Consider the following 21,791-nt stretch of genomic DNA (forward strand, 5'->3'; position numbering starts at 1 on the left):
TATGAATATTGCTGCGAGTTTACCTGCGAATAAAGCTTTGAATTTTCTGCAATTTCAAAACCTGCGAAAACCGAGTTAACAAGAACAAAAGAGGACCCAGATCCACTAATTAGCATGCCAGGAACTCAATGGTGGTATTCGTTTGGAATGAATCGGCCTGGAAACGTGAAAACGAAGAGTATCTTTGTTGAAGCCATAACCATGGTAGTTCTTGCTCCATTCGCCCAAGCTTGTTTCTACCGATCCAAATCCCCTCTAAATACGATCATGAACTCATACATACGATCAAACAACGTTAAAACACGTAAAAATCAGAGATACGAATTTCAAGAATGTGTATAAAATAAAGGACTTTCATGCGTGCGTTTTGAGTGTTATGAGACCTGGTTAATGGTGTGATCTTACCATGTATTACCTTAGGAAGATGGATGACTCAGAAGCTTCAAAAAACTCGAAGTACAATCCTTTTTTACGTGCCCTAGTTTTTGATCTTTTGTGAGGTTTTGAAACCCTATTTCTTTGGCTGCAAGAACGTCTCCCATTTCTTTTTTGAGGCTGCAGCAAAATATCTATATATATAAGGTGGATTAGGGTTTAAAACTTGATTCAAATCTTTGGAATATTGAAGATTGGAGTGTGAGATATTTGATTGAATATTTGTATTAATTCTTTCCAAATTTGGCTCAATGTTTCTCCAATCTTTTTTCACGTATCATGGCCTCTTGATAAATTTTGATTTGATTGAATAATTGGAATATAAAAATTATCTCATTTAAGTGTGATTTTATATGATTTAATTTGAATTTAAATAAATAAAATCAAATGTAAATAATATAAAATTATGAAATAAAATTTATATGATTAATGGGCTTATCTCAAACTGAAAAATCACGTGGGAGGTGCAATATCATAGGCCCATTACTTAAAAGCATGCATTTTGCCAATTTAGGTTTTCACATTTTATTGAAAATCGACCAACTTGTGCAACGCGTATCTCCCTCATTTTAATCATATGAAGGTGTTCTCATATTTTTTATAAAGCTCAAAGAGTCCTTTAAACACTCCTTTTGGTTTCATCTTCATTGAAGTTTCCATGTTAATGTACGCTTCTTTGCAAAAATATGACTTTTTGCGATCTTCTAGAAGGACCTGTAATGTATTGGCTCATATCTCTCAAATGGTGCATTTTCAGACTTGGCATGTGAGAGACAAAGTTGTAGGGAATTCAATTTCCTTCAAAATGAGCTTTGAATGGAAAATTTCTGAGAAAGCATGAGAAAGATATGGCTGGTCAAAGTTCAGTTGACTTTCTCCTATGAAAACCCTAATTTAGAAACTTTGATTTTGTTGATTTCTGAGCTTTTCTTGATGAATCATGATCAATCCTTGATTAAATGATGAATGATACTTCATAATGAGGATGTTGACCAAAAATCAGAAGTTTTGACTGTGATTTGACCATATTTTGACTTTTAGGTCAACTAGTCGAATATCGATCGTTTGGGCCATTGAGTGAGCAATCCTTTGAATCAGGGCTTGAGACTTGGCATGAGAATTATTTGAATCATATGAGAGACCCTGGAATCCACTTGAGGCATCAGAACCTGATTTTTCTTTGAAAAGGTCAAAACCCTAGTTTTAGAGCCTTGTATAGGAGAGTGTGTCTAGGAGCCTTGTGTATTGATTTGAACTTGTACAAGAGAAATAGTATGGGCAAATTTTGGGGTATGACACACGTAGATTAACATGTCCATATACCTCATATCAAAATGGATCTGTTGAGACAAAAGCCCAGGACTATAGCTGAGATGACCCTCACCTTGTTAGCTCATGCCAAAACTCCCCTTCAATACTGGAATCATAGCTTCCTGACCAGTATTTACCTAATGAATAGGCTCCCTACAGTTGCCTTACCAAATAATACATCACCTTTGCAAGCCTTATATGACAAAAGCCCTGACTACATGTCTCTCTCTCATTCTTTTCATAGCCAATAACCACATAACTCTCCTCCACAAAATAATCACCCTATGCAGACTCGAGCTAAAACAGGTCAATATAGACCTAAAGCCCTCACAGCACACATAGAGCCTACAAGTGTGCAACAAGCCTTATTGAAACCAGAATGGGTACAAGCTATGAAACTTGAATATAATGCCCTTGTAGCCAATCAAACATGGAGTCTCACCACACTTCCTCCTCATAGACAAGTTGTAGGGTGCAAATGGGTCTTCAAAGTGAAAGAAAACCCAGATTGTAGTGTTAACAAACACAAAGCAGTCTAGTTGCTAAAGGCTTTGTTCAACAACTAGGCTTTGACTTTACTAAAACATTCTCTCCAGTGGTCAAGCCTACCACCATAAAAATCATTCTGAGTTTGGCTCTTACATACAAATGGGATATTCAACAAGTTGATATAAATAATGTTTTCCTAAATGGCTCTCTTCAAGAGGAAGTTTACATGGTGCAACCTCCAGGATTCATCCATCAAAACAAGGATCTGGTATGCAAGCTTCATAATGCTCCTTATGGGCTTAAGCAAGCCCCTAGGGCTTGGTATGACAAACTGACCCAAGCTCTCATGAAGTTTGATTCCTGCATTCAAGGTGTGACCACTCTCTCTTTGCCCTTGTCTATGTTGATGACATTCACTGGTTCCTCAACAACCTTGATACATGATCTTACTAACAAGCTCCACAATGCCTTTGCCCTCAAAAGGCTTAGTACACCAGAGTGCTTCTTAGGTATTGAGTTTGTTCCTCAGCAGAATGGTTCCCTCCTTCTCACTCAAAGGAAATACATTAAAGACTTACTTGATCGAGCCAAAATGCCTCAAGCTAATGGTGTCCTAACTTCAATGCTCAGCACTTGCAAACTGAGTAAACATGGCTCCCAGGATATGTCTGATCCTCACCTTTACAGATATATCGTTGGAGCATTACAATATGTCACACTTACAAGGCCTGATATCTCTTTCAGTGTTAACAAAACATGTTAATTCATGTATGCTCCTCTTGATACCCACTGGGCAGCTATTCGTAGGATCCTTAGGTATCTCAGTGGTACCATCACTCATGGCATTTTTTTCTTCATTTGGCCTAACTTAAAAGTTCTCCTTACGGGCCTACAGTGACTCAGACTGGGCCAATGATCCATATGACCGCAGATCCACATATGACTCGTGCATTTTCTTTGGCTCTAATCTCATTGCATGGAGTTCCAAAAACAATATTTGGTTGCAAGATCGAGTACCGAAGCAGAATATAGAGCTCTTGCACATACCACAGCTGAAATGATTTGGATAGAGTCTTTGCTGACAGAGCTACACATCCCCTTTCATCCTCCCACCTTGCTATGCGATAATCTGAGTGCAGTACTATTGTCCCACAATCCCGTTCTTCATGCTCGCACAAAACATTTCGAGCTTGACATTCATTTTGTTTGAGAACGTGTGGTAGCTAAGCAGCTAGTGAATCAACATGTTCCGACGTTTGCACAGTTTGCGGACACTCTCACAAAGCCCCTTGGAACTACTGCATTCCATGATCTTAGGTGCAAGCTCAAGGTGAAAGAAAGCTCCTTGATCTTGAGGGGGAGTTTTAGAGATATGTAAATATCTCTCTACTGTATGAGTGTGTACATAAGGTAGTAGTAGATTACTTGTAGAAAAGATATACATCACTCTTGTAACTAGCAGTATATATAGTTACCTCAATGTAACAGTACTTTCCAGATTGGAAATAATGAATACAGGTTTTCTTCCATTCTCTGCATATTAGAAGAACTAATGCAACATTTGAAAAGTGCTGCTATAAGTGAAACAATGCAACACTTAGCAAAAGTGTTGATGAAAATGTGTGTTTCATCACGAGTCGCAACCTTATGAAACAACACTAGTTTGGCCTATAAATTGAGCATTCTTGATTTAGAAAATTTTATCAAAAAGCTTATCTTCTTCACGTAAAATTCCAGACATTCTTCGCTGCATTCAAATTTTTATCGGTCTTATGTAAATTCGATAAAAGACTAAATTATCCTGAATATTCCTACGTTCCAAGTCTAAAATATTTGAAATTACTTAAAATACTTATAATAAAAATGATTTCAATCACAATTAAATCCTCAAACCATTTCATTTAGTGTGAATTTTCTAACAATAATTTCAATATTATTATACTAACATTGTCAATCACGATCTATATAAAAAAATATCAAACATGCATAAAAAATAAGTATATAAGCAATCAAGTAAGAAAATGGTAACGATAACTATCCAAAGGCACGCTGTTTAGACTCTAAATTAAATTGAAAAAAATCGTATCACATGACTAAAAACTGTGTATAGTCAAAATACATAAAAGGGTCTTATCAACGAAAAGCAATGGATTAAAAAATTAGAAGATCTAGTTAATAATTTTATTAATTGAATGGAAGGGTAACTCAACATCAATAGTTGAATGCCCAGAAGGCCAGAATTACAAATACTAGTCTTAAGCTATCTCCTATCTTATATAAATACTCCATGATCAGTAACAATTTATAAGAAAAACATTTACTTTTCTTATTATAATTTATATATAAAAAACATCAATTTTAATTTATTTAAAAAGTAGTTTTAAAAAATTTATTTTTATAAGCTAAAATTAAATGCAAATTTTAATATTTAATATGGTTTCTCTTTATTATTTTAATAATTATTATTACGGACGGAGTATAGTATATGTATCCACTAAATATTTGTATAGATATCCCACAGATAAAGAAAAATAATACTGAATTTTAAATATATCAAAATAGTATCGAATTTAACACAAAATACTAATAATAATTTTGAAATATAACACATATGTTTTATTCCTTATTAAAGGCATGCCGTGACAAATTTTAATCTGAATAATTGAAAGTAAGATTTCTTTTTTCATTCTTAATTTTTTTTATAATCAAGAGGCAATTTTTGCCATTAAAAATAAGCACTAGTGATGTCACCCTTATACAACTAAAGAAATTAAGAGCGAACAAAAAACCATCCTACAAAAACAACCAACAACACCAACAGAAAAACACCAAAGCCTACTCCTAACAAAAAATCAGATTGGTACACCATTCACCAATCAGACCAAAAAATGTTTCTCCCTTTTTCATGGAAGGCATTAAGCCAATCCCACGATATATAAAGCCTTAATAAAGCTTAATACACCCAATTTAGCAAGAACACTATCTTTGAAAAGAATTGAATTTCTACAAGTACCAAATGAACCATGAAAAAGCAAGGCCAAGAAACCAAAAAGAAAGGAAATAATTTAAATTATGAAGTCTAACCAACAAAGACCTACTAAAAGACGAAGCGTCAACTCCAATTTACAAGAAAAAATTTATTCCATAGGAAATTTGAAAAGGAGCAAGAACAAAATAAGTGTTCCACATCCACTTCTTCCAAAAAAACACAATGGACACACCACATTTTATGAACACCTTCAATGATTTCCCTCTTGACCAATTCCATCTTCGTAGGTAGCTTGTAGAAAATTAAGCTCCAACTAAAAATGAGAATTTTACTCGAAACTTTAGACTTCCATAATCTGTAAAGAGTTATTGCTTTAGTAGGATCAAAAGAAAGCTCTAACAAACAAGACTCACAAATCCTCTTGTAAGAATCTTTAACCTAAAAGTCATCTTTATGTCTCCACCAAACTAAACGATCTTCTTCAAGTATCTTAGGCTTCACCCCATGCAAAAGTAAAAATCAACTCCACTTAAATTTTCCCCATTTATGCCAATATTCCACACCCAAGCATCATTACACCAATATCTTGCTTCGACCACTTTGAGACAAGTTGAATTGCAAACCTATATAGAAAAGGAAATAGTACTTCAAAAGAATAGGCTTCACACCAATGATGTTTCCAAAAATCCAAACTCTCACCATTTCAAAGCTTACAAGAGATAGACGAGGAGAAAAAATAATTTGGATGAGTTGTACTAATTTGGGATTCCTAATGGTACATAAGTCCCTCCACCATAAAAAAGTGTTCCTAATGGAACTCGAACTCCCTAAAACTGCACTTGACATCATCATTTCTACAAGAAAGTAAGTCGGTCCACAAGGAGGATCCAACAAGGAGGATCCATCAATTAGAATCCACCATTTTCTTTTACTTAAGAAAGCAAGATTGACAAACCATAATAATTCGCCCCTAGACCACCTTCCGCCTTAGGCAAACAAAATAATATATCATCACGATTCTTAGTATTGACCGTGGTGGTATCTTTCTAAATATTATTCACTTCTAGCTAGTGTCTCTTCAGTATCCATTTTTTCATTGAAAAAAGAAACAAGACGAAACAACCCTAACATTCAATACTGTGAAACGATACATGATTTCAACCCTAACACCATCGTTCTTTATCGTTCCTCATTTTTCACTTTGTTCAGTGTGTATTTATCATTTTTCGTCAATATCATCGAGGAGGTTCACAACACCAGCACGATCATCGACGTCTAGGAGGAAGACTACACCAACACCTTCATCATCTTCGGGAAGAAAGACAACACCAACATTGGTGTTAACACCATTGTTGTTGTCGGGAACGAAGACAACACTAACACCAACACAATATTCTTATTTTCCCCATGCATCTACGGTAAATTTCATTTGTCATTATTGTGGATGTTGTTGTTGTTTATGTTTTTTTTGTTGTTTATGTTGTTGTTATTATTGTTTATGTTGTTATCGTTGTTGTTGTTGTTCTTGTTCTTGAACATAGATATCGACATTGTTGAATTCTTCATCTACTAGCGAAGAAACTCATAAAAATGATACTCAAACGAAAATTTCACAAAGTGGTGTCACAATGATGCCCCAATTCACAAAAGTCTGCAACTCAAGTGACAAAACTCTGATCATGTTTATTTTGTTCCACAGAGTAGTTGATTGTGAATATTACTCTATTTTTAATAGTCATGTTGCGTTCCTAACCCGTAGCAAAGTCAATATATTAATAGATGATTTGAAACAAATGTCATCTCAAGAGGTAGTGATAGATGATCACTTCTTTAATTCTTTATTTTTTTAAAATCAAAATAATGTAATTCAATATTATTATAACATTGCAAATATGGATCTAGGTAAACAAAATTTGTATAGAAAATATATAAGAAATCAAGTGAGAAAATGGTATCTAAAACCATACTATCTAGAATCTAGACTAAATTGAAAAAATAATGTATAGTTTACTTACTTTTCCCAACCAAGTAGTGTATGTATAGTCAAAATACATAAAAGGGTCTTATCAACCAAAGGCAAAATGGATTAAAAAATTAGAATCAGAGACGTACGTAATTAACAACCCTATTAATAATACTTCTTAAAATATTTCACATTGTAAGTAGCTTTGGCTGTGTATCTTCAAAATCCAAAGTGCAGCTACCACAGAGTTGATAGATTTTCAAATTAGTACTACCACCTACCTCATAGTGCTATTTTTTAATTCCTAAAATCATATTATAAATATTATCCACCCCCTTTTATTCATAACACACTACAATAACTACATCCAATTCAACGTTCTTCTCATCACATAACAAACAAAATGGCTGCTACACTTACAGTCCCTAAAATAGTCCTCCCTTCCTCCACCGGACAACGGAAAATACCGGTGATGGGCCTCGGCACTGCACCGGAAGCAACCAGTAAGGTTACTACAAAAGACGCTGTTCTTGAAGCAATCAAACAAGGTTATAGACACTTTGATGCTGCTGCTGCATATGGTGTTGAACATTCCGTTGGTGAAGCCATAGCTGAAGCACTTAAACTTGGACTCATTTCATCAAGAGATGAACTCTTTGTTACTTCTAAACTGTGGGTTACTGATAATCATCCTCATCTAATTATCCCTGCTCTAAAGAAATCTCTAAGGTAATTCAAACAAAAATAACTTCATTTTTAGCTATATATTTGTACTTTAATCATGTACGTCAATTATGGTTATTGATTTGATATGCGTGCATGTTTGTTTTTGCAGGACTCTTCAACTAGAATACTTAGACCTAATTTTGATCCATTGGCCAATTACTACTAAACCTGGTGAAGTTAAATACCCTATTGAAGTATCTGATATTGTGGAATTTGACCTAAAAGGTGTATGGACTTCATTGGAAGAATGTCAAAAACTAGGTCTCACCAAAGCTATTGGAGCTAGCAACTTTTCAATCAAGAAGCTTGAGAAATTGCTATCCTTTGCTACCATCCCTCCAGCAGTGAATCAAGTAATTAATAATATAGGATCATAAATTCAAACTAATTACACCACCATTTTACTTGAATTATTGTGAGTCACTTTGCTAATAATATCCTAATAGGTGGAAGTGAACCTTGGATGGCAACAAGAGAAACTTAGAGCCTTCTGCAAGGAAAAGGGTATAATAGTAACTGCCTTCTCACCCCTGAGAAAGGGTGCTAGCAGAGGAGCTAATTTAGTGATGGACAATGATATACTCAAAGAATTGGCAGATGCTCATGGCAAGACTATAGCTCAGGTATATTTATAATATGATCTTAAGAATATTTTATATATAGTAGCACTTGTGGAATGAATTTAATGTAACAAAATTTTACAGATTTGTCTAAGATGGTTATATGAACAAGGTTTGACTTTTGTGGTAAAGAGCTATGACAAGGAAAGGATGAACCAGAACTTGAAAATCTTTGACTGGTCATTAACTGAGGATGATTACAAGAAAATAAGTGAAATTCATCAAGAGAGACTCATCAAAGGACCAACCAAGCCTCTTCTTGATGATCTATGGGATGAAGAATGAACAATCACTTCAAATTTGGAAACAAGGAACTTTACTACTTACTCTTAATAAAGCAAAAGTGTCATGATCATAGTAGTCATGAGTGCACTTTGTTGAGTGGAGTTGCAAGTGTTTTTATTCTCAAGAGTTTTTATTCACTATAATCAAATACCGGTTGTCAAAATATCAATTTTAGTTGAACGAGTCTTCTTACTTTTCTTGCATATTATATAACAACTTGTAACATTTCAATATATCAACAAATAAAAATACAGATGATCAACTCTTTACTATAATAATGAATTAATTCTCTTTCACGATCAACATTCGTAAATAGGTGTCACCTAAACCAGCGTGTTCTGCTGTTTAAAATAGCAAACGAGGACAATCACTCTATGGGACAATTGTCAAAGATTAGAAGATAATGACTAATATAATATGTAGTTCTGTCTTGTACGCTACTTTACCTATTATTTAGTGTAGTATGAGAAAGTCACATTTCGAAAAAGATAAATATCAAAACATGTATCCATCCACAACATCACTGATTATTTTATTATGTGTTTAATAGAGTGATGAAGTTAGTTGTTTGACAATTTCGATCTAAAAACTATTTGTTAATCTTGAAAAGTGTGATTTTCATTTTTGATGGCCACGAAGATGATTACTGGTTGATTCTAACACGGAGAAATATTTTAATGCAAAGGGCATTTTTAAGCAAGAAATTCATTGATGAAAGAGAACCCAAGTTTTCAATCGAACTTACAAAAAAGGAAAACGGGCGACAAACGAAACATCCCAAGAAGAAATTATCCACCAATTACAACTTACAACAAGAAAAGCAAAGGATCTTTGCTAAAGCTATAAAAGTCACAATTAGAAAGGCTAATTTTTCCTATGACTAACCATTTCCAAGCCGAAATCTTAGAGTTCCACACTATATCATTGACATTCCACTTATCGTTTCTGAACACGATACCATTCATGACCAACCAAATATTCCAGCAAGTAGCCATCCACAAAACCCCTTCTCTTCTTTTCCTCATTTTTCTATATTTGGAGTAGCCATACCACATCATGAAACTTTCCTTAATGCTAGAAAACTTATCCACCTTCCAACCAATCCAATCCGCCATATCTTTCCAAACCAAAGAAGCGACAACACACTCCAAAAAAAGGTGCTCAATTGTTTCAACAAAAGCACCACAAAAACAGCAGAGGGGCGAAGAAGTAAGACCTCGAGTCTCCAACGCGACACGAGTTGGGAGCCTAATAAAAAAACTCCTCCAAGCAAAAGCCTTCACCTTCATTGGCACAAGCATCTTCCAAATAATCTTTATAGCTTTATCATATTTATCCACAGGGCCCAAAGGAATGTGTTTAGCACTAAGAAAACGATAACAGCTAGCAACCGTAAACAAACCGCTGTTGTCCAGCATCCAAGAAACAGTGTTAGCAGCAGTCGCAAACACAGTCGCATTACCGCCCAGAATGTTGCAATGCGGAACAGAATGCTGGCTTCAATTTCTTGAGTAACACCACCTGCTCCCAGCGGGCAGTAGCGGTTCAATAAGCATAACATGCTGCTGAAAGATATCTCCAGCCGCTGCTCCTCGATAACGCGTTGCGGTATGCCAAAATCAGACCATTTCCAAACGTTACTCGTCCACCCTCCCATCGATGCCACCGATACTTCCTGTAAAACAGAAAAATAAAATAGAGATGGATACAAATTTTTTAGAACTCCTTCCTTCGTCCACCACGCGTGCCAAAAGGACGTCTCAAACCCATTTCCCACACTAACACGACAGTTTTGAGCGAAGAAATTTTCGGGAGCAACACTGTCTAAGGCCTGAATGTCCTGCCACCACGTTGAAAAAGTCTTCCTCCTATTTAACTGCCCCTCTCCGTTCATCACTTGTATTGACACATTCGTAACGAGCCTTCAAAACTTTGTACCATAAAGCATCCTTCTCCCTCAACAATCTCCACTTCCACTTGCTCATGAGTGCTATATTAAACTCTTCTATTCTTCTAATACCAAGACCTCCATGATCAATTGGGAAACAAACCGCATTCCATCTAAACCAATGAATACAACGATTATCCGTCGTGCCTCCCCACAAAAACTTGCTTTGAATGGTGTTTATCTCCTTTACCACATTCTTGGGGGCTCTATAGAACGATAATGTAAAAATAGCTAGACTTCCCAATACCGCCTTTAAGAGAGTTATCCTTCCGCCTAAAGTAAGATACCGATGCTTCCACCCAATAAGCCTTCTTTTTATCTTGCTCACTATATTGCTCCACATTGAACTCTTTCTAGGATTGTGTCCTACCGGAATTTCCAAGAAATAGAACGCCTTGTCCTCCCTCTTGCAAGATAAGAAAGATTTAGCTATCTCGAGGAAATTGTCGCTTAAATTTATACCAATTAGTTTGCTCTTGTGAAAATTGATACCCAAACCCGAAACAATTTGAAAACTTGTAAGGATAAATTTGATAGCCCACAAGTGATTCCACCCTTCGTCTCCTACCAAAAGCATGTCGTTCGCAAATTGAAGCACGTCAATGAAGCACTTCCCATGAATGTTAATCCCCGCAAAGGTACCATTAACCACCGCTCTATTAACCAACCACTTCAATCCTTCCGCCATGATAACATAAAGAAAAGGCGATAAAGGATCGCCTTGTCGTAATCCCTTTTCCACCTTAAATTTTTTAGTGGGACTCCCGTTCACCATAACCGACATATCGCTCGAAAAACCATCGCTTCCATCCACCCCATCCACACCTCCCCGAACCCCATCTAACATGCAAAGGGCATGTTAAAGGTTGAGAAATGATTGTCATTTTCATTTCCATGGTCGTTATAGGTCTTGCTCTCAAATGATGGGTGGACTTAGATAACTTTATTAGGTATGAAAAAAAAACCATTCAAAGGGCTTGGAAAGGAAACAGACGGGCAAGGTCGGCCCAACTGATTATGAGGCCTAAGACGAATTTTGTAAAAATAATAATTTTATTTAAAAGTCAATATTTATATTTTTAAATCACAAAATTATTTATTAAATTTGATAATTAAATTTGTTCGATATTTCAAATAAAACTTCAACTATTTTAATTTGAATTTTAATCTTTTTTATTCAAAATTTTAATATGATTTAAAATAAAATACTAAATATTTTACAATAACACATATAAAAAATTACCGAAAATAAAATAATTAAATAAATATAAAGATTTTACATTAAAACTAATTAAAAATATTAAATAAATAAAATCTAATTATGTTTTATGCAATACCTTTTCTCTTTCTACTCCAAGAAAAAAGTGACAGCACACTTTTAAAAAAAAATTGACAATGAGAATTTATATTAATTAAAAAAATAAAATTAATAGTATACAATACCGTGATTTTATTTGAAAAAGTTGAATAGATCCTCTAATGATAATAAAGTGTAGTTATTCTATCAATGGAGTATTGAAAAGGAACCAATTATTAAAATGAAAATTATTAGTTTTTGTTTTCATTGACAGGATCTCTAATTAAGTAGTAGGTTTGGAGGCCCTAGACATATGCATAGTTTGCCTATAGCTTAGACCGGGCCTGCAGACGGGTGTCACGTGTTGTGTGAAAATATGTATTGTAAATGGAACGCATGCAACATCTCCAACCGTGAACTCATTTTTGGGTTCTTTGTGGGATTTATTAAGCCACAGCCTTAAAGCAATTCAACTAATTTTTTATTTCAATGGTGCAATTCTGAAGAATTCGTATTGGGTCTCACAACTAAACTTTATATATTAATATTTTATTTATATTAAATTTTATATCATTTAAAATAATATTTTTAATTATATAAATTAAAATTGATATAAAATAAATAAAATTCAAATTAAACTTATAATTTAAAATGATAATTAAAATTAATCTCAAATACATGACATATAATTAAAAACAATAAAATTAAATAACATCACATAATTAATCAAATTTAAATTTCATCATCTTCATGTCCAAAACGTTCCCAAATATACTCGACTAGATCTCCTTGAAGTTGTGTTTACGGTGATTTCCGGTAAACAACCGCTAGTCTTCCAAACTATAATAAATATGATTTGGTTACTCGCAGGATCGACTAGATTGATCCTAGGACACATAGTCAAAAGGATTGTTATCAATGTTCATTCGAACCGGATTCATGATTCGTCTTTGTCAATAAGCATTGTTCGATTAAAGAACAAATAATCTTGATAATCACTTTGTTATATGTAAGTGTGACTTCAACGAAAAGATAAGTAACATAACATATGAAACTAAAAGGGCTGTTAAAACGTAAAGAATCTTAAAATGCAGAAACGTTAAAGACTTTGAAAGTAAATAACATGAAAGTAATTCGAAAGTAAATGACTTTAAAGTAAAGATACAGAAATGTAAATGGCAAGAAGTAAACGGAATGCAGTAATTCTGGAAGATATTTGAAAACGAAAAATAATACACATGTATTAAAGTGGTGGTGTCATACGTACATTTTCTCAGCGAACTCTTTCTTTTTACGCTTGATACTTGAGTAAATATGTGAGTGATTTGTACAAAATGAACACACAGAATCCTAACATTAAGACTCCTATTTATACTAGTTTCGACCTTAACGGTCCTACACTAATCTGCTGCCACGTTTCTCATAAGAACTTCCAGCGACGCCATCTGTTACTTGGACAGTTACGAAACCGTCTTCGAATTTCAAATCTTCCCGCCTGAGTCCGTCTTCGACGCGTGGCAGTGTATTAAAAACACTACAAAAACACGCTAAGTAGTAATACTTGAATATATTTTATAAATTTTGTCTAAGTCCCCGAAGACACATATTTTCACTAACTTTCAGTATTCACTATCTTCATATCGAACTTAGAAGTCTTTATTCTCGAAGCATGACCATCAGTAGCCATTCTTTTACTTTTTAAGAGATGGCCATCAGTAACCATCTTTCCTTCGATTTTCTACTTCTTCGAAGGACAAATACTATAAAACGAAATCTTCAGCTAACAAATTGCCCCCAATAAATGCCTGTTTCGAGAATCAACAGAAATAGGCGTTTCTTGTCATCATAAGATTTCGTTTCTTATTGATCTTTGAGAGTTCCAAGACTGCTGACTAACGTCATAATCATTGATGACCCCGTTTCCGAAACGTCTTGTCATTTTCAAAGATGTCTTCTCATAACTTACATTCCCACGTTTTAACCTTACTTCTTGATCATTACTCCTACATACTAGGAGTAAAGCTAACTTATTCGACCGCCGTTGGATTAAATCACCAGCCGCCACGTGTTCTTTGGGTTTTACCCAAAAGATTTAAAAAGGGTTTCCGTTAAACCTTTAAATACTTGGTCTTGCACTTCTATACGACCTTTCAATCCTATTTCTTCATCTTCTTCAAAATCTTTTCAAAATCTTGCTCTCTTAATCAAAAATTTCTCTATGGCTTCATCTTCAAATGTTCTTCAACCTGCTCTGAAGCTCCAATCAACAACACGGTCTGGGGAACAAGAGCACGTTCAAAACCCTAACACCGAAGAAATACGCGCTATTTACGCTTCCCAGGTGATCATTCCCTTTGAACTTTCTGGAAAATCTCTCGCTTTTATGGGTCCATTACCAGGTGAAAATATCCCATCTCTGAATAAATTCTTCCCTGCTTATTACAAGACTAGACCATTAGTTAGCAAAATTAGGATAGATGAAGATGGCTGTTCTCCCTCAGGAAAATCTGCTACCATTGAAGAAACTTCAACTGTAACCCCTTTAGCTTTAACGAAAATTAGGTTAAACTATATGACCAACTCTATAAAAGTGTTTAGGTCAATTCCTTTAGCCAAAGATCCTGATCTGTACTATGCCTGGTTAGAAAAAGTAGAGAAACAGAAAGAATCCTTCTGGAAATCGTTAGGAATATACGATTTGATTCAACTGTCAAAAACAGGTCTAGAATATAACCAACCCATGTTAGTAGCAGCGGTTCACTTTTGGGATGCTTCTCACAACACTTTCCATCTCCCATGTGGAATGGTTACCCCTACTCTTTTCGATGTGGCTGTGATTACAGGACTTCGACCAACTGGCGAAACCTTCGATCCCAATGAAATGGATAATGATACTATTGGTTTTAATGACTCGCAAGTCACTTATACTGCATTCATCCAGAAGCACCATATCACCACCGAAACGGCAGTATCCGACGAAGAGCATATTGCTTTCCTAGCGCTATGGCTTTCACGATGTGCCTTCTGCTCAAGATCTATACAAGTTGCAAAGAGGTACCTTTGCATGGCTAATCAGTTGCATGCTGGAAAAAAGCTCAACCTCAGCCAACTGCTTTTAGGGTCTCTTTATGAAAACCTCAGCGAAGCTGCAAACCTTACCAAGAATTTCAAATCCGGTAGTTTACTTTATGCTGGCCCTTTCTGGCTATTACAACTGTGGCTTAATGCTACATTCGAAACTCATCTTCCCTTTCGAGGAAACGTCAATGAGGAGGATAGCAAAATCAGAAATCGAACTATAGAAGGGACCAGGTTAGCTTACCTAACTCCAAAAGAAGAAATTGGAAAGCTTCGTGAACACTTTCTGGCGTATTCAATGATGTTTGCCCGACGTAACCAGTTCGATCCTTCTATGGCCCCATTTGTACACAGAACAATAGGTCCCGAATGGTTTACTCGAAAATTTCCATCAACATCTCAGGATCAACAAACTGAATCTATGGAAATTTGGGAAGCCTTTCTGACTCCAAGGTTATTTTCCCATCGCCTTCGACCATCAAAAGGTCAATGTATTCTCATGTGCTATCAACCAAATTTGGTCTCGAGACAGTTTGGGTTGGTTCAAATAAAACCCAAGTGTTTATATGAGAAAAGGAACCATATGTGTTTCCATACCTTGTACTTGACTGAGGAAGAATGTGAAACAAAAATCAACAAATACGTTGGCACCACCAATCTTTCTCCTGTCCCTTTCGAACCTGCTTTTTACTCTACACCAGATTTTCATCAATGGTGGACGAATTATTATAGCTCTCAAATCTTTGATGCTGATAGCCTTGCTCAAGAACTAACTGCAGCTTTTGCTGATGTGCAGGAGAATTTTCAAAAAGGTACTTCAACTCATATTAAAGAAATCCAAGCTTTTCAAAAATTCTTTGAAACTATCTACAGGCCTGATGATCTTAGTCGGACCGTTCGTGAGGCTGCAGTCATTTTGCGCGAAAAGTTTTCTGCCAAACTGGATAAGTTGAAATTGCCTTCGTATGTTCGACCAGAACTACGTTATGAAGTGGCTTTCAAACTTAATCCTCCAAAATTCCCTCCACTACCAAGTGCTAATTTTGGTGTGGCTCTAAGTCCTCCTTTCCCAGACTGGTTCGTGTGTGGGAATGCTCTCAAAATTCTTCGAGAGAGTACCAAAAAACGCGCTGAACGAGTGGTTCCGACTAAGCATACCTTGGATACTTTCAAAGGACATCTTCATATAGATCTTAAACATGTTCGTGTCCTGACTCCAATACCTGAAGGTTTGGATTAAGACAATCTTTTCGACTGACTTTTCTTTTCTTTGCTGATATACTGATTTCAGTTTCGACTACAGCTGTTGCACGAAGGAGGAAGATCAAGGAAGCTTCTGCCCAAAAAGATTCTGGGACATCTAAAAGCAACAAACCAAGTGAGAGTGATTCCATCGTCACTGACAAGAAGCCCACGGTACATACTCATCTCATATTCTTAATCTTGTATAATCTGTGAGTAGTATCCATCTTACTTATGACCTATTTGCCAGAGCTCGAAACCCCCAACAGGTTCGAAACGGAAAGCTTCTTCGACAGCTGCCTCAGATGGTGAAGATAAATCCCCTCCCCAAACTAGACAAGGACACAAGAAGAGACAAAAAGCTGTTACCCCTTCAAGAAAAGGGAAAAGGATAAGTCCCTCTAAAGCTGCTTCTCCTGGCGATAAGGCATCCTCTGAAGAGTCTCCTTTGAAAACTGCTAGTAATGCTTTCGTTGTGGAAAGTCATAATTCAAGTCCAGACAATATCCCAACCAAGGTATTTGGGTTCCACCCCACATATTATCTTGTGATTTTAACCGAATAATTGAACTGACATTTACCTTGTTATTGCAGGATGATGCTGGCACTGCCACTTCAGGTTTTAAGGATCATGGCCTTACCATTAATGTTGACAAACTTTACGGTAATTGTCAAACTTAATCTTTTGTCAACTAAACCCCTCAAAGGCTTATCTTTATGACTAACTTTGCTCCGTTTAATACAGATACTTCTCAAAACAAAACTCATGTTCTCTCGCCAGTCTTCGAAGACGTTAGGCCAATTGCCACCATATTGCCTAATGAACCAGTCGAAGAAAGCCAATGCACTGACGAATCCCCACCTACTCATCAAGACAAAAATTTGGAAGAAGATCACCCATTCTCAGGCAGTGACAATGTGAACCCACAACCACATGACAGCGAAGATACTGCGTCGGAGCAAGATGCTATGGAAGAGACTTCTCAACCAGAAAAACAAGATCCTCAAGGAACTTCGACTCTTGATACAAAAACCATTCCTGAGACAACTTCGACGCTTGCCCCTGCGAAGCCTACTCCTTCGGAGCTGGAACAACTTAAGCAAACTGATCCTCTTAGTTTCTTAAAGGCTATCATGAATGTGAATACTTCTTCGCCTTCGGACCTTGACGTCTCTCCAGCTGTAACTGTAGAATCTAGTGACAAAGAAGATATTCCTAGCCTCCTCCGACAAATAAAAGAGAGATTCTTTGGGGTCAATCTTATGGATGTTCTCAACCGGGAACCTATTAAGAGTCACAACTTAAATCAACTTCTAAAGAAGGTAGATTTGCTTCAAGTTTCCACAGAAGTTTCAGAGGTAATTGTTCTGCTAGGCTCTCTACTTGAGCAACTCCAAGCCAACATTCTTCGAAAGCAAAATGTCGAAAAAGAGCTATCTGAGACAATGGCCTTTCATGACTCTTCATGGAATTCTGTTGTGGACGCAACGAAACAAGGTGAGGCCCTCAAGCTTAAACATTCGGAAAATCAGAAGGCCTTTGATGATTATGAGAAGAACATCAACTCCTGGAAACAAGAGATAAAGGCACTCGAGTACAAGATAAAGGAAGCCGAACGTTGTCAGGCAGCCATACAAAAATCTAACCAACAGGATTTTCTCGAAGTGGTGCAGTCGGGAATTAAACATTTCGAGACTGCACAAAAATTAGTGCCAGAGATCGAAAGATTGAAGAAACAACGGGCACTAATTGAGCTTCGTATGTCTTCGTGGGAGACTCAATACTTGAAGATCAAAAAGGATCTCCCTGAGGATTTTAACTAGATGTTTTCAATCCTGTTACTTGTTGCACCTTTGTTTTGTAATCGAAACTATTGTAGACACATAATATTTGTATGCTTGACTCCTATTTTCTTCGTTCATATCTATAATGTTTGCCAGCACTATTTTAGCGAATCTTTCAATTTCTGCCAGAATATATCTTTAGATTTTCTACAGTGCTTTTATTTAATGCAACATGTAGAACCTGAACATCTTTCGCAGCATCCTTGCCTCTAGACTTGACGTTTCCACTTCTCTAGCCATAATCATTATTTAACAGTGACGTCACTTTCTCTAAAACATCAATTTAAGACGTGCGTGCATCAGTTTCATGATTACTTCTCAACTTCCAAGGGCGGGAAACGGCGGAAGCCATAACTTCTCTCTTTGGAAAACCAACCGCAGTCCAATCAATCATTAACCATTTAAAACCACCCTTCAGTATTCCCAGTCTATATAAAGGGTCTAATATTGCCTTCATTTCTTCATTCATGCACTTTCTCTCCAAACCAAAACACAGAAAAAGAAAACACACAACTTCTTTCTCAAAAACATTTCTTACCTTGCAATGGTTGAAACTCTTTCCTTCAATAACATCAAAGCCCTCATCAAAGGCGAGTTCAGATTCTCTGAGGATGAACTTGTTCGTAACTTTATTAACATCGAAACCCTATTTGTCAACCAAGAACTGGACTTCTATTTTGAAGAAGTCTTGGAGGGTGCTATCTACCCCAACATGGTGGCAGAGTTCTGGATGAATGCGTCTTTACGCATAGATCCTGAAGGTAGGACCACCATTGATTCTGAAATTCGACACGCTCGTCTTAGCATCACTCCCACCACTATTGCCAACCTAATAAGATGCAATAACTCTGGGGCAACTTTTGATGACAACAGTTTCAGCATGACTACTCATCTCATGTTGAGAACTCTTATGGACAACGATCGTTTCAGTGCCAAAGTCATCAGGATCTGGCACTAGATGCTCGTGGGAAACTTCCAACCTCGGAGGATCGATGAAAACAACATCATGGTTGAAGACTTGGAGTTTATCCTCTGTGGTCTTCGAGGGAGGAAAATCAACATTCCTTTGATGATCTTCAAAGGACTTGTTAAAGCTGTCTCTATCGGTGTTGACCGTCGCGAGAGTGTGACCTGTCTTCCATACGGGAGACTCCTCAGTTACATTTTCCTTAAGAAAGGTGTAGTGAGGAGGATGCGCGATTCTGGAGCCGGGGATATGTTCGAAGCTGAACCCTCGCCTGTGCTGTCCTTGGAAGGTTTAGACCAAAGGATTAACTAGCTAGTTTTTACCTTAGGTTTTTTATGCCTTCTTTTTTCTTTTGTAATCTCAGATCTTGTTCTTTGGATCTTTTTGTAATGCATGTACTTCTATGCATTAAATGAAAAATATTTTGGTGTCTCCTTAGACTCTTTTCCTTCCATCTAACAATTTATTCTGATTGTAAAGCCATTTTTATCAATGTGGCGTATATGTTTTGACACATGCCTGACCATTTTGGCTTTTCGTAGTACCCTGAGTATCTACGTTTTTGCAATCTTTACTTCGTACATACTTGGTTTATATCTCTTCAAATATTTCCCGTTTACTCTTAAGATCCTACGATCTTCTGCTAACTCTTCAATTTCGTAAGCATTGTTCGAGAATACTTTTAAGATTCGAAAGGGTCCTTCCCAATGTGGGGACCATTTACCAAGTGCCTGATTCTTTCGATATATAGGTAAAATAACTTTCCAAACTAAGTCATTATTAACAAAAGTTTTACCTTTCACCTTTTTATTATATGCTCTGGACACTCTTTCCTTTTGCCTTTTTATCATTTCCAGTGCTCGAAGTCTGTCTTCGTCCAAATCTACTAACTCATTCATCATTAACTCCCAGTATACGTTGGGAGGAATGTCTGCTTGTCTTTGTATTCTTACCGATTGCAAACATATCTCAATTGGGAGTACTGCATCATGTCCAAACGTCAACTGGAAAGGAGTTGTATTTGTAGCTTCTTTTGGAGATGTTCGACAAGCCCAAAGTGCTTGATCTAAAGTCTTATGCCAGTTCTTAGGTTTCTTTCCCACATGTTTCTTAATAAGGCCAATTATTATTTTGTTTGCTGCTTCAACCTGTCCATTTGCTTGAGCGTAGTAAGGTGTAGAAGTAAATAACTTGAAACCTATTTCTCTGGCAAAGTCTTGCATTTTTCGTCCAGTAAAGACTGATCCCTGATCGGTTGTTATACTTTCTGGGATTCCAAACCTGTATATAATGTGTTTCTGAATAAACTCAATCACAGCCTCTTGATCCACATTTGCCAGCGGTATTGCTTCGACCCATTTTGTGAAATAGTCTATTCCTACCGAAATGTACCTTTGACCTTTAGATGACTTGGGGTGAATTTCTCCAATCAAATCTAATGCCCATCCCCTGAAAGGCCACGGTTTTACTATCGTACTTAATTCGTTTGCTGGAGCGTGTTGGATACCTGCATGTTCTTGGCACTCTTGGCACCCTTTCGCAAACTCTATGCAATCCTTTAACATCGAAGGCCAATACATCCCATAACGAAACAAGAGCCATTTCATTTTGTGCCCTGCTTGATGTGCACCACATGCCCCACTATGTACGTTCGACAGAGCCAAATATGCTTCTGCTTCACCCAAGCATTTCAACAATACCCCTTCAGGAGTTTTCTTGAACAATTCATTTCCCATCAGAAAATATGACAAGGCTCTATACTTGATTTTCCTGTCTGTATCCGTCGAAGGATTTTTCAGATAGTTAATAATTGGACTCCTCCAATCTGTGTCTGCCAACGAGTCTATATTTAGTACTTCGAATTGTTCTTTGTTGGCATAACCCAATTGTGAGTTCTCTAGATCACTTGGCGAGAGTTTAGTAAACATTGCTCTTCCTCTTACTTCAATCAATTCTTCTAACTTTTCTTTTGATACTTTATATCCTGAAGCTAATTGTGCCAAGTCGTTTGCTTCCTGGTTATTCACCCTTGATACGTGTTTTAATTCCACATATTCGAATTTCTTGAGTAGCCTATTTGCAATGACAAAATACATGATCAAATTCTCTTTGATACACTTGTACTCCTTTGTCAATTGTTTGATGACCAATTCGGAGTCTCCTTTAATTTCGACTCTGGTTGCCCCCAATTCTAACAAAGCCTCAAGTCCAGCAATTAATGCTTCGTATTCAGCTTCATTGTTGGAGCATAATGGACCTTCGATTTTATACTTGAGCTTTGTTGGAATTCCATCAGGAGAAATTATCAACATTCCAACTCCAGTACCCTCTCTATGTGTTGAACCATCGAAGTATAACTTCCAAGGTTTTAAGTCCACATAATGCTGATGATTCTCAACCACCGCATGGTCGACAATGAAGTCTGACACAATTTGACCTTTCATTGCCTTGAGAGGCTGAAATATTAATGAATATTCAGTAAGGGCCAAAGCCCACTTGCCAATTCGACTATGTAGTATTGGCTTAGATAACATATGTTTAATAACATCACAATGAGATGAAACGTAAACATCAACTGGCTTTATATAATACTTAA

General features: G+C 36.5%; 1 protein-coding gene across 1 annotated transcript; it reads left to right on the forward strand.

The window, feature by feature from the left end:
* The first annotated feature begins 7,476 nt into the window (after positions 1-7,476).
* LOC131639584 (NAD(P)H-dependent 6'-deoxychalcone synthase-like) lies at positions 7,477-8,998 on the forward strand. Its single transcript, XM_058910066.1, has 4 exons — positions 7,477-7,916; positions 8,023-8,266; positions 8,360-8,536; positions 8,618-8,998. Exons 1-4 carry the CDS (start codon positions 7,591-7,593, stop codon positions 8,816-8,818), a joined length of 948 nt encoding a protein of 315 aa, XP_058766049.1. The 5' UTR covers positions 7,477-7,590; the 3' UTR covers positions 8,819-8,998.
* The last annotated feature ends 12,793 nt before the right edge of the window (positions 8,999-21,791 follow it).

Source organism: Vicia villosa, unplaced genomic scaffold (genome assembly GCF_029867415.1).
Source record: "Vicia villosa cultivar HV-30 ecotype Madison, WI unplaced genomic scaffold, Vvil1.0 ctg.002705F_1_1, whole genome shotgun sequence".
Lineage (NCBI taxonomy): Eukaryota > Viridiplantae > Streptophyta > Magnoliopsida > Fabales > Fabaceae > Vicia > Vicia villosa.

Excerpts from the sequence above, each read along its gene's own strand:
- LOC131639584 (XM_058910066.1), top strand. The coding sequence starts at position 7,591 with ATGGCTGCTACACTTACAGTCCCTAAAATAGTCCTCCCTTCCTCCACC. Across the intron at positions 8,267-8,359 it reads TCCCTCCAGCAGTGAATCAA|GTGGAAGTGAACCTTGGATG; the intron begins GTAATTAATAAT and ends ATATCCTAATAG. Across the intron at positions 8,537-8,617 it reads ATGGCAAGACTATAGCTCAG|ATTTGTCTAAGATGGTTATA; the intron begins GTATATTTATAA and ends AAAATTTTACAG.